We start from the raw sequence: 13,051 nt of genomic DNA on the forward strand, positions 1-13,051 counted from the left end.
GGAGAACGCTGCCTCACGTTCTCAGCCCTGACAAAGGGCTCCAAAGTGAGTGTTACGGGCCGGAGCCGCCCGCCGGCGTGGGGGCCGTCGTGCCGCCGCTCGGGGCCGCGTCCGCGGCCCCGAGCGGCGGCACGACGGCCCCCACGCCGGCGGGAGAGAGGACGTGGCAGAGCGGACCCCCCACCGCTGCCTCACGCCGCCGCCACGTAACCCTCCCCTCCGCCGCCGCCTGCCGTAAAGCGCGCGTCGCCGCGGGGAGGGGGCTGCCGCAAAACGCGCGCGGCGGCGGGGGAAGGGGCTGCCGTAAAGCGCCGGCGGGGCAGCCCCGCGCGCGGCGGGATGGCGGCGGGCCCGCACCGCGCGTAGGGGCCGCGGGTAGAGCCTCTCCCCGGCCAGAGCCTCCCCGGCCATGCTGGCCGCCGCCTGGCTGGGCAGGGCGGCTGGGGCGCTGCTGTGCCGAGCGGGGCGCGGGCGGCCGGGCGGCGCCGCCTTCTGCCTGGCGGCGGGGAAGGCGCCCGCTCTGAGCGAGCACCGGCGGTTGCTCCGGCGCCTTCTCAGCGGCGGGGCCGGTGGCGGTGGGGCTGGGCCGCCGCAGCCTCCCCGGGGCCGCCGCGCTGAGCTGGTGGGTGGCACACGGGGGATGTGAGGAGCCTGAGCCGGGTTCTGGGCTCAGGGGGGCGGGGCAGGAGGGATATTGGGGTCCCGGGCCGGGTTCTGGGTTCGTGGGACTGAGGTGGGGCGGTATGGTGACCTAAGACTGGTTGAAGAGCCGGAGCTAGGTTATGGGGGTCCTAGGTTAAGGTTATGGGCTCAGGGGCTTGGGGGAAATGGGGGCTTGGGGGAAATGGGGGCCCGAGCTAGGTTCGGGGCTGAGTGGGGTATGGGTGGTCCGAGCTGGATTCTGGGCTTGGGCAGGCCAGGGGCATATGGGTTCTGTCCCGAGTTGGGTTCTGGGCTCGGGGGACTGAGGTGGGGAGGTATGGGGGATGCAAGCTGGGTTCCGGGCTCAGGGGCTGGCAGGATGGGGCTCCCGAACCATGTTCTGGCCTGGGGGGGCTGGGGAATATGAGGAGCATGGGCTGGATTCTGGGTCTGGGGGGCCAGGACGGGGGATCTGTGGGTCCCAGGGTGGGTTCTGGGCCTGGGAAGCCGAGGTGGGGAGTTATGAGTGTCTCAAGCCAGGTTCTGGCCTCGTGGGGCCAGGGAAGCTTTTGGCCTTCATGGAGGGGCTGGGGTGAGGGGGTACAGCCCTCATGCAGGGCTTGATGCCCAGAGCACCCTGCCTGCTCCAAAGAGGTGTCATGGCCAAATTTACCGCTGGGCAGTGGCTTTTTCTGGCTCTGAGGCAGCATGATCTCCTTTAGAAGGCTGAGTTAATGTTTACTGGTTTCTGGCGGTGTCCGTGTGTCTTGTGCAAACAGCAGGTTGCTTCCAAGGACTTGGAAGGCTTTCTGGTTTCTGCCACTTAAAGCGTATGTTTTTCTTGAATAACTCTGTAACCAGCTACATTAGGGTGTGTCTTCCTGGACTGATGTTTTTGCCTTCTTGCTTTACAGTATGAAAACCCCTGGACGATCCCAAATATCCTCTCAATGGCACGGATGGGTTTGGCACCAGTTTTAGGCTATTTGATTGTCGAAGAAAATTTCAACGTTGCACTAGGTGTCTTTGTTCTGGCCGGCGTGACAGATTTGGTATGTCTCTACATCGGTTTCAAAACACTTTGGGGCACGAGTTAACATCGCATTAATGGATGCTGAGAATTAGAGTCCAAAGTAGAATGCAAATGAATAAGCTGATTACTTTTTTATATTAGTTGTATATTTGTATGCATACTTTGAACTGTTATGAAGAGAGCTTGCATTTAGCCAAAGGGGATGTGGTGCTGGTGGAGCATGTCGGGGATATTGGGTTCCCTGACCAGCCACAGGCCTTTTTCACTTTTGTTTCTTTTTTTTTCTTTAAGTAATGTGAATTGAATGTGTCCAGAGACTTCCACAATCTGCAATGTAATGCAAAAAAAGTATGATACAAATAGTAGATCACAGTTATTTCATCTTAGCTAAATGAAATATATTGTATGGTGTCATTCATGAAATACCTCTAACAGTAGCACATCAGCTATTTTTTTTGTGTTGTTTTCTAACAGAGAAACACTTTGTTTTTTTTCTAGTTGGATGGATTTATTGCACGAAACTGGGCTAATCAGAAATCGGCTTTGGGAAGTGCTCTTGATCCTTTGGCTGATAAAATTCTCATCAGTGTGCTCTATGTAAGCCTAACTTGTACAAATCTTATCCCAGGTGAGGAAATGTCATTGCTTGCTTGTATGAAATAAGGTAAAGAAACTCATTTTATGTATAATAATGTCTTCTGTTTCTGGAAGGAAGACTGGGTAACTGGGAGCTCTCACTTTTTCAGTTGCACTTTGCTATTGGCTCCTGTTAAACACTTAGAAAATGCTCTCCTCAGCAGACCTCACAAAAAGCATGTGCTGCCATATATGAAGCCAACCAGCATATACTGCCATTTGTAAATGTACTTTCTTTAAAGCGAAAGTAGTGAGTAGCTATATAAAAAAAAAAAAATCATAGACTGGTTTGTTTTAAGACTTAGGATTAAACCCTTCCAGAAAAAAAGAAATCTTCAGTCATACTTGAGAAGTTGTTGAGAAGAACTTTTGAAGGTGTTTATTTCTGCTTGTTTCATGCTTTGCTTTCTTTTTAATTCTGGGCGTGATTTTTCACTAGATTCTGTTGGCTTATTTTTCAGTTTCGCTTACTTCCATGATTATCCTGAGGGATGTAGCGCTCATTGCTGCTGTTTTTTATGTGCGATACAAGACTCTTTCTCCACCGGTAAGTGTATAGCATTCAACAAAATTGTATGAACGTGTACTCATTTTATTTTGATAAAATCTTCTGTGTTTTTGAAAGTATAAAAAAATGAATAGGCTTTTAGTACAGTTGTAACCAAGAGATTTTCTTCTTTAGGCTTGATGGTTGCTCAGACCTTGGGTGGATAGCCTAAGATGGAGTGCTGTGCTTGTTCTTTGCCAGATAAATTTGTGAGCAGAACAGTATTTCATGAAATAGGCTTCATAAAGAGGAGTCTGAGCTACTGATAACTTTTGTCCTGTGTGTGATGTCTAAGTCATATAAGAATAGTAGCAGAAGTGCTACACCTGACTTTATGTATCCTGTGAAGAATTGCCTTTTTTCTTCTTTTCTCCCCCAACAGAGAACACTCAGTAGGTATTTTAACCCATGTTATGCCACTGCCCAGTTAAAACCAACATTCATTAGCAAGGTAAGAGCTGTGGCTCATTACAAAAGGTAACACCTCAGTTCATGGGTGGTGTGAAGTTGCGGGGGGGGAGCTGTTTACTACTGTTTACAGATTCAAAATAGTGTCAGATAATTTAATTTGGGGTCAGCTTAAATCCTGAAAGATTGTCAGCTGTGCTCTGTGAGAGCACATCCTGGTTTCTAGTGTCTAAGAAGCTTTGTTAAAAGAAGTTTCTAAATAAATTTTCTGTGTATAGACTAATACTTAAGTCAGTAATAAAAGTGTATATTGGTATTCCTTGCATAGTATCTGTCTTCATTTTAGTCACATTTCCTATTTTACTTTTGTCAGATGAATACAGCGGTTCAGCTAATTTTGGTGGCAGCTTCTTTAGCAGCTCCGGTTTTCAATTATGTGGACAGCATATATCTGCAGACGTTATGGTAACTTATCTTTCTGTTTTTTTCAGATAATTTAATGTACTCCTAAAGAAAGCGGTAATTGAGATTAACTGTGTAGAACAAAAAAACTGTGCCCAGATGATGTAATAGGCCCACACTGCTGGATTTCCATGTGTTTGTTCTTAACTGACGCAAGATCTAGATATTTATTGGTACTTAATTTACTAAACAAGCAAAAAGTAGTCAGATGAAACTAGTTGAGACCCAGGAATAATAGCTAAGAAACAAGTCTTCAGAATAGACATGGTGTACACGGGCAAAGTACACACTCATCAGTAGAAAAGAATGGGGTGAGAAGAAAGACCGTATGCATTCTTTATTTACTTATGCTGTAAACGTCCTTGAAAAAGCAATTTTGGTGTCAGTAAAACCAGACAGGAAGTATGTTCTTATTTTTGCTTTATACTTTATGTGCTATCTTGAAATCTAGATTTCTGAAGCCTATTTGAAAAGCACCTGAAGAAATTCAGTGATTCCTGCTAGCCTATAGGAAGGAGGGGGAGGGATCAAATGAAAACAGGCATGCAGGAGGATATAATGCCTTAAATAACGGCTGTTCTGGCACTGCTGTCATTAGAGATCTGAACTGATCTGAATCTCAATTATAGCTGACCACAGGTGTTAGAGGTGCAGTTCTTTCTCCGGGCAGTTAGGTGACAGTTCAGAACAAAGAGGCTGAACAGCAGCTAGTAGAATTACTTAGTAGGGGAAAATCCACTTGTTACTTCTCCTTTAGAGAAGGGGGGAGGAAAAAGCAGGGGAGAAAACACCACAACCAATCCCCAAAGCTTTTAAGGAAGAACCTTGATCTTAACAGTAAATCCGTTTTTTTTGTCCTGTTGGAAAGCCAAATCTAGAATTGCATCTGTAAAAGACACTTACCATGCTAATCGTCTGGGACTCTGCAAGAGAGTTATCATGTTGAGAATAATGGAGGAATCTAGGGTGTAACTTAGTGAGGTCCTGTATGAGCACCCTCAAAAATGAACTGAATGAGTCTGGCAGTGTGTCCAGGGAGGGCAGTGGTGTCAGCCTGCGACACAGAGGGGCACTGCTTGTGTAGAAGTGTATATGATTATTACCCAGCTTCTAGGAAGGGAACAGAAGCAGCTGAAGTCAGACCCTTGTGCTTTAGCTTTGGAACTTGGTAAAATGCAAAGTTCAAGTCTTGTATGATTTGAACACATCCCTTTCATACTACCGAGGGGTAGTTTCTCACATCAGTCAGTTCTCAAGCTGGTAAAAAATTTGTGGGCTACAAATACTGAATCTTTGTCTTCTCTTCTCTAAAACAAGTGCTCATATGGTAAAAATCTGGTGTAGCACGCAGTTAACCAGAAGCATGCTACATAGCGCTGGATGACAGTCCTTTTGTTTGTCTAATCCTCCATCTAGCATTGGAATTTCAGCCTGTGAAATGTAAACTGCATTTCTGTTAGGACATAATCCTTGTCTGTGTACTGAAAAAGGCACTTGAAAATAACACTTTTTATTATTGTGCTTGTACTCAAGTAACTTACAGGAACTATTTTCCCCAAAGGTGCGTTACAGCTTTCACAACGGTAACGTCTGCGTACAGCTATTACCACTATGGCCGAAAAACGGTTCAGGTGATAGATAACAAATGAAGTGTTCCAGCAAGGGCCGCGTCTTGGCAGCGTGCTGTGCTGCACCACTGAAGGTGGTTGTGTTACAGCTGGCTTTTGGATCAAGAACTCTTTATTTTTCTGTTTAAATCATGGCATAACAATGAAGTAAAGTTTGAACATGTACTGTGTATATGTATAGAGACTTTTTGATGTATTTTTAATTTGTTTAAGGTTGTTTATGAAAACAAATAAATAATATTCATAAAGACACAGGTTACTGGTTGCTGCCACGTGCGTTCTGAAAAACGTCTTGCTGTTTTTGTAGTCAAAATATGTACTTTTCACCAGCTTTGCCATCTTCATACAAGGCGCTGAGTTGGCTGAGATCTGAGAAGAAAAAGTAATTAGAAGAACAAATTTGTCTTTGTACCCCAACCCGAGTCAGTAAAGCAGCATTGCTTATTAGGACTCGATTACATAGTTCAGTTTGCAGCAGAAGAAAGTGTGTCATCGAGGAACAGCATCTTCAGGAATACAAACCCGAGTGATGGGAATCTCACTTTATGTTCTGTGTGATATGGATAAGCCATGAAGCGTTACTACCCTGCTCCCTTTTCTTTACAAATACAAGCATCAGTGAAGTGTGCTTATCGGAGAAGAGTCTGGAGTCTCAGAAGGGTTGGCTGTACAAGGAAGAGTCTGTATTTATTTCTGGTGGCTGAGAGAAACTGTTCTCTATCTCCAGAATCTATAAAGCTTCTAAAGATGCTGTTTAATCTAAATACCATTGGTGAAAAAGGACACTTTAAATATTGTTCAAGTGAACAGAGAGTGGAAGAAGCTTTCAGATGCCTCTACTGTACTGTAGTTAATTCAGCCTGTAGCTCTTGCTTCAGGAGGTGTATGCTGTAATTCCTCCCGGGTCAGAGGGGCTTGCGTGTGTTCTCTGTTTACAGAAAAGATGCAGAATAAAGCCCTAGGCAGAACAGATCACGCTGATCATAAACTTACATTTTATAATTTTGAGCAGCGTGATATTTCTTGGATGTCATAAAAGAGAGTGCAACGATGAAGGGCTTAAATGACTGAAATAGGGTTGTATACGATACCACTGTTATTAGCAGAAGAGAATCTGCTACAGCTGTCTGTTGAGGGAGTGCACAGTCTCTTTTGTGACTGTGTATGCTTGTGTATATTTCTTTTTTATATTCAAACTTGTATAGAACGGTGCGCAGAGAAAACACTTGGTTTTTATTAGGACCTGTTTTGTGACCGCACCTGTGTTTTGTGACCCACCCTGCACCTCTGGGGCGAGGGGATGGAGGGCAAAGGCCAGGTTAGTTGCCAAACTAACCCGATCACCTTCTATGACAAAGTGACTCGGCTGCTGGATGAGGGAAAGGCTGTGGATGTATCTTCCTGGACTTCAGTAAAGCCTTTGACAGAGTTTCTCACAGCATTCTGCTTGAGAAACTGTCAGCCTCTGGCCTGGACAGGCGCACACTCTCCTAGGTGGAAAACTGGTTGGATGGCCGGGCCCAGAGAGTGGTGGTAGATGGAGTTAACTCCAGCTGGAGGCCAGTGACAAGTGGGGTTCCCCAGGGCTCAGGGCTGAGTCCAGCCCTGTTCAATGTCTTTATCAATGACCTGGATGAAGGCATTGCGTGCACCCTTAGCAAGTTTGTGGGTGACACTAAGCTGGGTGGAAGTGTTGATCTGCTGGAGGGTAGGGAGGCTCTGCAAAGGGATCTGAACAGGCTGGACCGCTGGGCAGAGTCCAATAGCATGAGGTTTAACAAGGCCAAATGCCGGGTCCTGCACTTGGAGCACAACAACCCTATGCAGACTAGGAGAAGTCTGTCTAGAAAGCTGCCTGGAGGAGAGGGACCTGGGGGTGTTGGTCAACAGCCAACTGAACATGAGCCAGCAGTGTGCCCAGGTGGCCAAGAAGGCCAATGGCATCTTGGCTTGGATCAGAAACAGCGTGACCAGCAGGTCCAGGGAGGTTATTCTCCCTCCGTACTTGGCACTGGTGAGACCGCTCCTCGAATCCTGCTTTCAGTTCTGGGCCCCTCACCACAAGAAGGATGTTGAGGCTCTGGAGTGAGTCCAGAGAAGAGCAACAAAGCTGGTCTTAGCACAAGTCTTAGCTGAGAGAGCTGGGGTTGTTTAGCCTGGAGAAGAGGAGGCTGAGGGGAGACCTCATTGCTCTCTATAACTACCTGAAAGGAGGTTGCAGAGAGGAGGGAGCTGGCCTCTTCCCCCAAGTGACAGGGGACAGGACAAGAGGGAATGGCCTCAAGCTCCACCAGGGGAGGTTCAGGCTGGACATTAGGAAAAAATTCTTCACAGCAAGGGTCATTGGGCACTGGCACAGGCTGCCCAGGGAGGTGGTGGAGTCACCTTCCCTGAAGGTGTTTAAAGCCCGGGTGGACGAGGTGCTGAGGGGCATGGTTTAGTGTTTGATAGGAATGGTTGGACTCGATGATCGGGTGGGTCTCTTCCAACCTGGTTATTCTATGATTCTATGAAAATACCTGAGCGTTTAGTAACCTGGAAGGAACGGTTTAGAAAGCAGAGATTTCTCGTACCCGGTCAGGTCCTCCGCGGGAGCTGTGATGAATGGGCTCTTCCCTCTTCATCCCCCCGCTCACCTTCGAAGCCGGGGGAGGCGGGGGGGGTGTCGCTGTTCGTCGTGCGGTCGCTTCTCTAAAGCCGCTGCGGGCGCGCGCTCGGGGCGGGCGGTCGCGGTCCGGAGCGTGCTGTCCCCGCGCGGCCGCCGTACCGCGCGCGCCCCACCCGCCATGGCGGCGCCCGAGCAGCCGCCGCCGCCCGAGGGCCCGAAGGCGTTGGGCGCGCTCCTGGCCGCCGTCGCGCAGGCCGCGTTCCCCGGCAGCGCGGAGGGGCCGCCGCGGGGGCAGCCCCGGCACGAGGCGCCGCCGGAGGAGCTGCGAGACAAGATGGGCGCCCTCCTGCAGGTACCGGGGCGGGGCGGCACCGCCGAGCGAGAGGGGATGGAGCGGGAGGGCGGGCTCTGCTGCCTGGGACGGAGACGGGTCGCGGTGTCCCCCGCGGTGGGGTTTTCGCCCCCGTCCGGGCTGTCACCGAAATCGGGAAACTTGTTAACACCAATTGGGGGTCGTAAGAAGCAGGTGTTCTCTTTATTCGGTACCGGCTATACGAGGGGATCGATATTCCTACTGTGTATAGAATCATAGAATCACCAGGGTGGAAAAGACCCACTGGACCATCGAGTCCAACCATTCCTATCAAACACTAAACCATGTCCCTCAGCACCTCGTCCACCCGTGCCTTAAACACCTCCAGGGAAGGTGACTCAGCCACCTCCCTAGGCAGCCTGTGCCAGTGCCCAGTGCCCCTTTCCGTGAAGATTTTTTTTCTAATGTCCAGCCTGAACCTCCCCTGGCGGAGCTTGAGGCCATTCCCTCTGCGGGTGTTCTCCGGGGTTCAGTGTTGGGGCCGGGCCTGTTCAATGTCTTTCCTGATGATCTGGGTGAGGGCATTGAGTGCACCCTTAGTAAGTTCACAAATGACACTAAGCTGGGCAGAAGTGTCAATCTGCTTGAGAGTAGGGAGGCTCTACAGAGGGATCCGGACAGGCTGGATCGATGGGCCAAGGCCAGTCCATGGGGTTCAACAAGGCCAAGTGCCAAGTTCTGCACCTGGGCACAACAACCCTGTGCAGCTACAGGCTTGGGGAAGACTGGCTTGAAAGTTGCCTGGCAGAGAAAGACCTGGGGGTGTTGGTCGACAGCCAGATGAATGTGAGCCAGCACCGTGCCCAGGTGGCCAAGAAAACCAGCAGCACCTTGGCTTGTATCAGCATGGCCAGCAGGACCAGGGAAGTGATTCTGCCCCCGTACTCGGCACTGGTGTGGCTGCACCCCGAATGCCATGTTCAGTTTTGGGCCCCTCACTACAAGAAAGACATCAAGGTGCTAGAGCTTGTCCAGTGGAGGGCAACGAAGCTGGTGAAGGGTCTGGAGCACAAATGTTATGAGGAGCGGCTGAGGGAACTGGGGTTGTTTAGCCTGGAGAAGAGGAAGCTGAGGGGAGACCTTATCACTGTCTACAACTCCCTGAAAGGAGGCTGTAGAGAGGTGGGTGTTGGTCTTTTTCCCCAAGTGACAGGTGATAGGACAAGGAAGAATGGCCTTAAGCAGCATCAGGGGGAGCTTAGAATGGATGTTAGGAAAAATTTCTTCACCCAAAGGGTTATTGGGTACTGGCACAGGCTGCCCAGGAGATGTTTGAGTCCTCATCCCTGGAGATGTTTATAAGACAGGTGGATGAAGTACTTAGGGATATGATTTAGTAGTGGACGAGTGCAGTTGGACTTGATAATCTCAAAGGTCTTTTCCAGCCTAGGGATTCTATGATTCTATGATATTTCTTGTAGAAATCATGCATATTAATCACAATTCCCAATACTAGTTATAATAGGTAGCCTCCCTCTTGCACATGATCCCCACAGTCCTTTATTCAGTCTGAGGTCTGCCAAGCAGCCCCTTACCCAATTTTGTTGGCACCTCGCCCCCCTTTGAAGTTTCCATATAAGCTTCAAAATAAGGGTTATCTTGACCACCCATCTTTTTTGGCTCTTGAAGTGCTGGCCAGCTGGCAGTCTTCTGCAGCCTTCATTTTTTTATCCCTTAAATATCACAAAATGAGGACTTTACTGTTCATTGATTTCTACGATTAGATTAGGCATTAGAATGGATGCTGCATTCTACATAGCAGCTCATATTAGTTTGCTCAGGAGTACAACAGGGAAACTGTCCGCCCCTGCTGTGGAGCCAGCAGGTTTATGTGCGCCCACCTGTGGGAAGCACAACCCAGTGCCACAGCATAAGTCTGGCTGGATCATTTTTAAAAAGAAATCCCCTCTACTTAGCAGTAAGGTTTTTACACTTTTTCTCTTTCTGAAGTGTCCTTTTTGCATACAATTAAATATGTAGCATGTTGGCTCGCTGTGCATTCTTCTTTACTGCATACTGTTTGTATTGCTGAGAATCAGTAGTTATTTTTGTTTCAAAACACTGTCTCTTAAATTCTCGATGAGGGTGGTGAGGCACTGGCACAGGTTGCCCCGGGAAGCTGTGGCTGCCCCATCCCCGGAGGTTTTCAAGGCCAGGTTGGATGGGGCCTTGGGCAGCCTGGTCTGGTGGGAGGTGTCCCTGCCCATGGCAGGGAAGTTGGAATTGGATGATCTTTAAGGTCCCTTCCAACCCAACCCGTTCTGTGATTCTGTGAAATTAACACTGTCTAAAGAATATCTGGTATTACCTTGTGTTTGTATGATGAAAAAGTGTCAGAAAACTTAAAAGAAGTTGGCTTTGGTTGCTTTGATCTGTGTTCTTATTTGTTACAAAGTCAAAAGTAAGTGTATAAAGAGAAAAATGAGTGTAAAATGTCTTTTTTTTTTTTCTATATTGCTGCTTCTGTATCAGGAGTCAGTATGTCAGTGCAAACATGCACGTGAGCACAGTAGATGAACCGTTAACTCCTGCTTGAAATGACTGACTGGTTAAGTGCAGTGTCACCAGATTTGGCGGAGAACACAGCTTGGTCTCATAGCTGTGCTGTGCCCACAGTGCTGTTAGCAGTCTTTGTGGGTCGAGTAAAGAACAGGTCGAGCAGCGTGTAAAATGCGCTGCTGCAATCTGGTATTTCTTTAGTGCTGCTTGTGCGTGGAGAGAAGCACTGCGGTGGGCAGAGCAGGCAGATCTGCCGCCTGCTCAGCAAGGTGCAGTATGCCAGCTGGAGGTACCGTTGCCAAAATGGGGCACCTCACCCCTCTTGCCCCATCTGCTGCCACTTCTTCTCACCTTTTGACTGCAATGGTGCTTTCTGGGCTGCTGTGTGAGCTGGCCATTTTCTGTTGGATTATTGAATAACTCAAAAGGAGGAAAGAAAAGAGAATTTCTGCAAAACTTCAGAGTTTAAATTGTTTCATGACAGAGATCTGATTAGCATCAGAGATTACTAAAGGAGACAATTGGGACTACGTAGCCAGGAGTGAAGAGAAGCAGGATACAAGGTGTGCTCTTTCTTCAGTAGCAAGCTATTTTGCTGGTATACTGACATAAAATGGGATCAGTGGCTGTAGATTTAGCAGGAAGAGAACTGGAACTTCTCAGAGCTGGACACGCTGCCTGTTCTGTGCTGTGTCTCCTGAGGTGGCAGTGACCTACCTGCATTATCAGAGTGCAGGAACTAAAGCCCAATGAGGATTAGTGTCTGAATCCGTGGCTAAGAGCCAGGATGTTTTGAGTTCTACCTGACAGTATAACTGGAAAGAAAAAAAAAAAAAAAAAAGAGATGGCTTTCTGCTCTATTGTATTCTTTTAGGAAAAGAAACAAATACACCCTATTTCTAGTGGGTGGCTTAAAGAGGTGATATCGATGTCCTGTTGATACTTTCAGGATGTGTTCTAGAGCATCCTGGAAGTTCCCTTGGCTTTCTGGTCATTTTGTGCTTTGGAAGCAGGGAGGCTTTAACTTGTTTTCCTCTCCCTCCATCTACCTAGTGGAAAGATCCGTTGTCCTGGCTATTATTTGTGATACTTCCTTTTCAGTTCTTGCAGCTAGCCTGCAAATCCCTGCCTCTTGCGTAAACTGAATATGGTATGAGCTGTTTGCTTTTGTTTGAATAATGTGGCAGGGAGAGGGTGAGGGGAAAATATTGGCCCTGCAAGTTGCTTAACTAAACCTTTAAGCAGCTGAGAACTGCAAAACACGTATGCGTGTACTTCAGAGAGTTGCCTGGAATACTTTTAGTATCTCTGTGAATTTAAATGTGGGTTGGTTTTGGTGTTATATTCTATTTGCTGTAAACAGCAAACTTCAGAGGTGTTCCTCTGTGCTTGCAACATCTTAGATCTCAAGTCTTTGGACATACATTTTGGATGCTGGTCTCTCCAGAACCTGAAGGAGCAAGCTCCAGTCAAAGGTTTGTGTTCACAGAATCACTAGGTTGGAAAAGACCTCCAGGATCATTGAGTCCAACCATTCCTATCAGCCACTAAATCATGCCCCTCGGCATCTCATCCACCCGTCTTGCAAACACCTCCAGGGAAGGTGACTCAACCACCTCCCTGGGCAGCCTGTTCCAGTGCCCGACGATCCTTTCTGTGAAAAATTTTTTTCTGATGTCCAGCCTGAGCCTCCCCTGGTGGAGCTTGAGGCCGTTCCCTCTTGTCCTGTCCCCTGTCACTTGGGAGAAGAAGCTAGCTCCCTCCTCTCTACAGCCTTCAGGTTGTTGTTCCTTCCTTGTTAGTTGTATATGAATTTCTGAGCAAACTCATTCCAGACTTTGTATTTAATGAAAATACTGTGGAAAATCTGCACGATTAAAAGGTTAACAGCAATGTTTGTGTTATCTTTTTGTGGTTTTATTTTTTCCTTTCTCCTCTGGGTGGTGGAGGAAGGGGACCAAACATCAGAATAGCAACAAAAAGTCAGAGTACGTGTTTCTGCAGCCATTTCTCTTGTGTGCAGTATTCTGCATCTGAAGTTCAGAAGAAGATAAGTAACTTTTACCTCTCTATTGTTGATAATGCCTGATTGCACCAAATACATTCTTTTGACAGGTGGCCATACTATTTATTCTCAAATACCTCATTTAGAAGCCCAGGCCCTTGGTATGGTCAATGTGGAAAAGATTACATGTCTTATACTGTCTTCTGTTGA

At 47.9% G+C, this 13,051-nt stretch overlaps 2 protein-coding genes across 4 annotated transcripts in view; both read left to right on the forward strand.

Moving 5' to 3' along the window:
• Nucleotides 1–367: 367 nt before the first annotated feature.
• On the forward strand, nucleotides 368–5,608 carry CRLS1 (cardiolipin synthase 1). Of its 2 annotated transcripts, none has more exons than XM_069852946.1 (7): nucleotides 368–622; nucleotides 1,557–1,694; nucleotides 2,174–2,303; nucleotides 2,773–2,858; nucleotides 3,241–3,309; nucleotides 3,640–3,731; nucleotides 4,180–4,246. In XM_069852946.1, coding segments are annotated over exons 1-7 (729 nt in total). In that variant the 5' UTR covers nucleotides 368–409; the 3' UTR covers nucleotides 4,181–4,246. The 2 variants fall into 2 exon arrangements, with proteins under 2 accessions (XP_069709047.1, XP_069709046.1); XM_069852945.1 differs by lacking the exon at nucleotides 4,180–4,246 and adding an exon at nucleotides 5,290–5,608 and having other exon boundaries at nucleotides 370–622.
• A 2,477-nt stretch (nucleotides 5,609–8,085) lies between these two features.
• The window catches only part of COMMD1 (copper metabolism domain containing 1), an 84,931-nt gene continuing 79,965 nt past the window's right edge, over nucleotides 8,086–13,051 (forward strand). For both annotated transcript variants that reach the window (XM_069852961.1, XM_069852962.1), the window contains exon 1: nucleotides 8,086–8,316. In XM_069852961.1, coding sequence (XP_069709062.1) covers nucleotides 8,143–8,316 — 174 coding nt within the window. In that variant the 5' untranslated portion in view covers nucleotides 8,086–8,142. The remainder of the gene's footprint in view (nucleotides 8,317–13,051) is intronic.

Source organism: Phaenicophaeus curvirostris, chromosome 2, assembly GCF_032191515.1.
Source record: "Phaenicophaeus curvirostris isolate KB17595 chromosome 2, BPBGC_Pcur_1.0, whole genome shotgun sequence".
Taxonomy (NCBI): Eukaryota; Metazoa; Chordata; class Aves; order Cuculiformes; family Cuculidae; genus Phaenicophaeus; species Phaenicophaeus curvirostris.

What these genes read in the sequence shown, in the direction of transcription:
- CRLS1 (XM_069852945.1), top strand. Translation starts at nt 410, where the DNA reads ATGCTGGCCGCCGCCTGGCTGGGCAGGGCGGCTGGGGCGCTGCTGTGC. An exon ending in TGGCCGGCGTGACAGATTTG is followed by an intron (nt 1,695 to 2,173) that starts GTATGTCTCTAC and finishes TTTTTTTTCTAG; the next exon opens with TTGGATGGATTTATTGCACG. An exon ending in ATATATCTGCAGACGTTATG is followed by an intron (nt 3,732 to 5,289) that starts GTAACTTATCTT and finishes TTTTCCCCAAAG; the next exon opens with GTGCGTTACAGCTTTCACAA.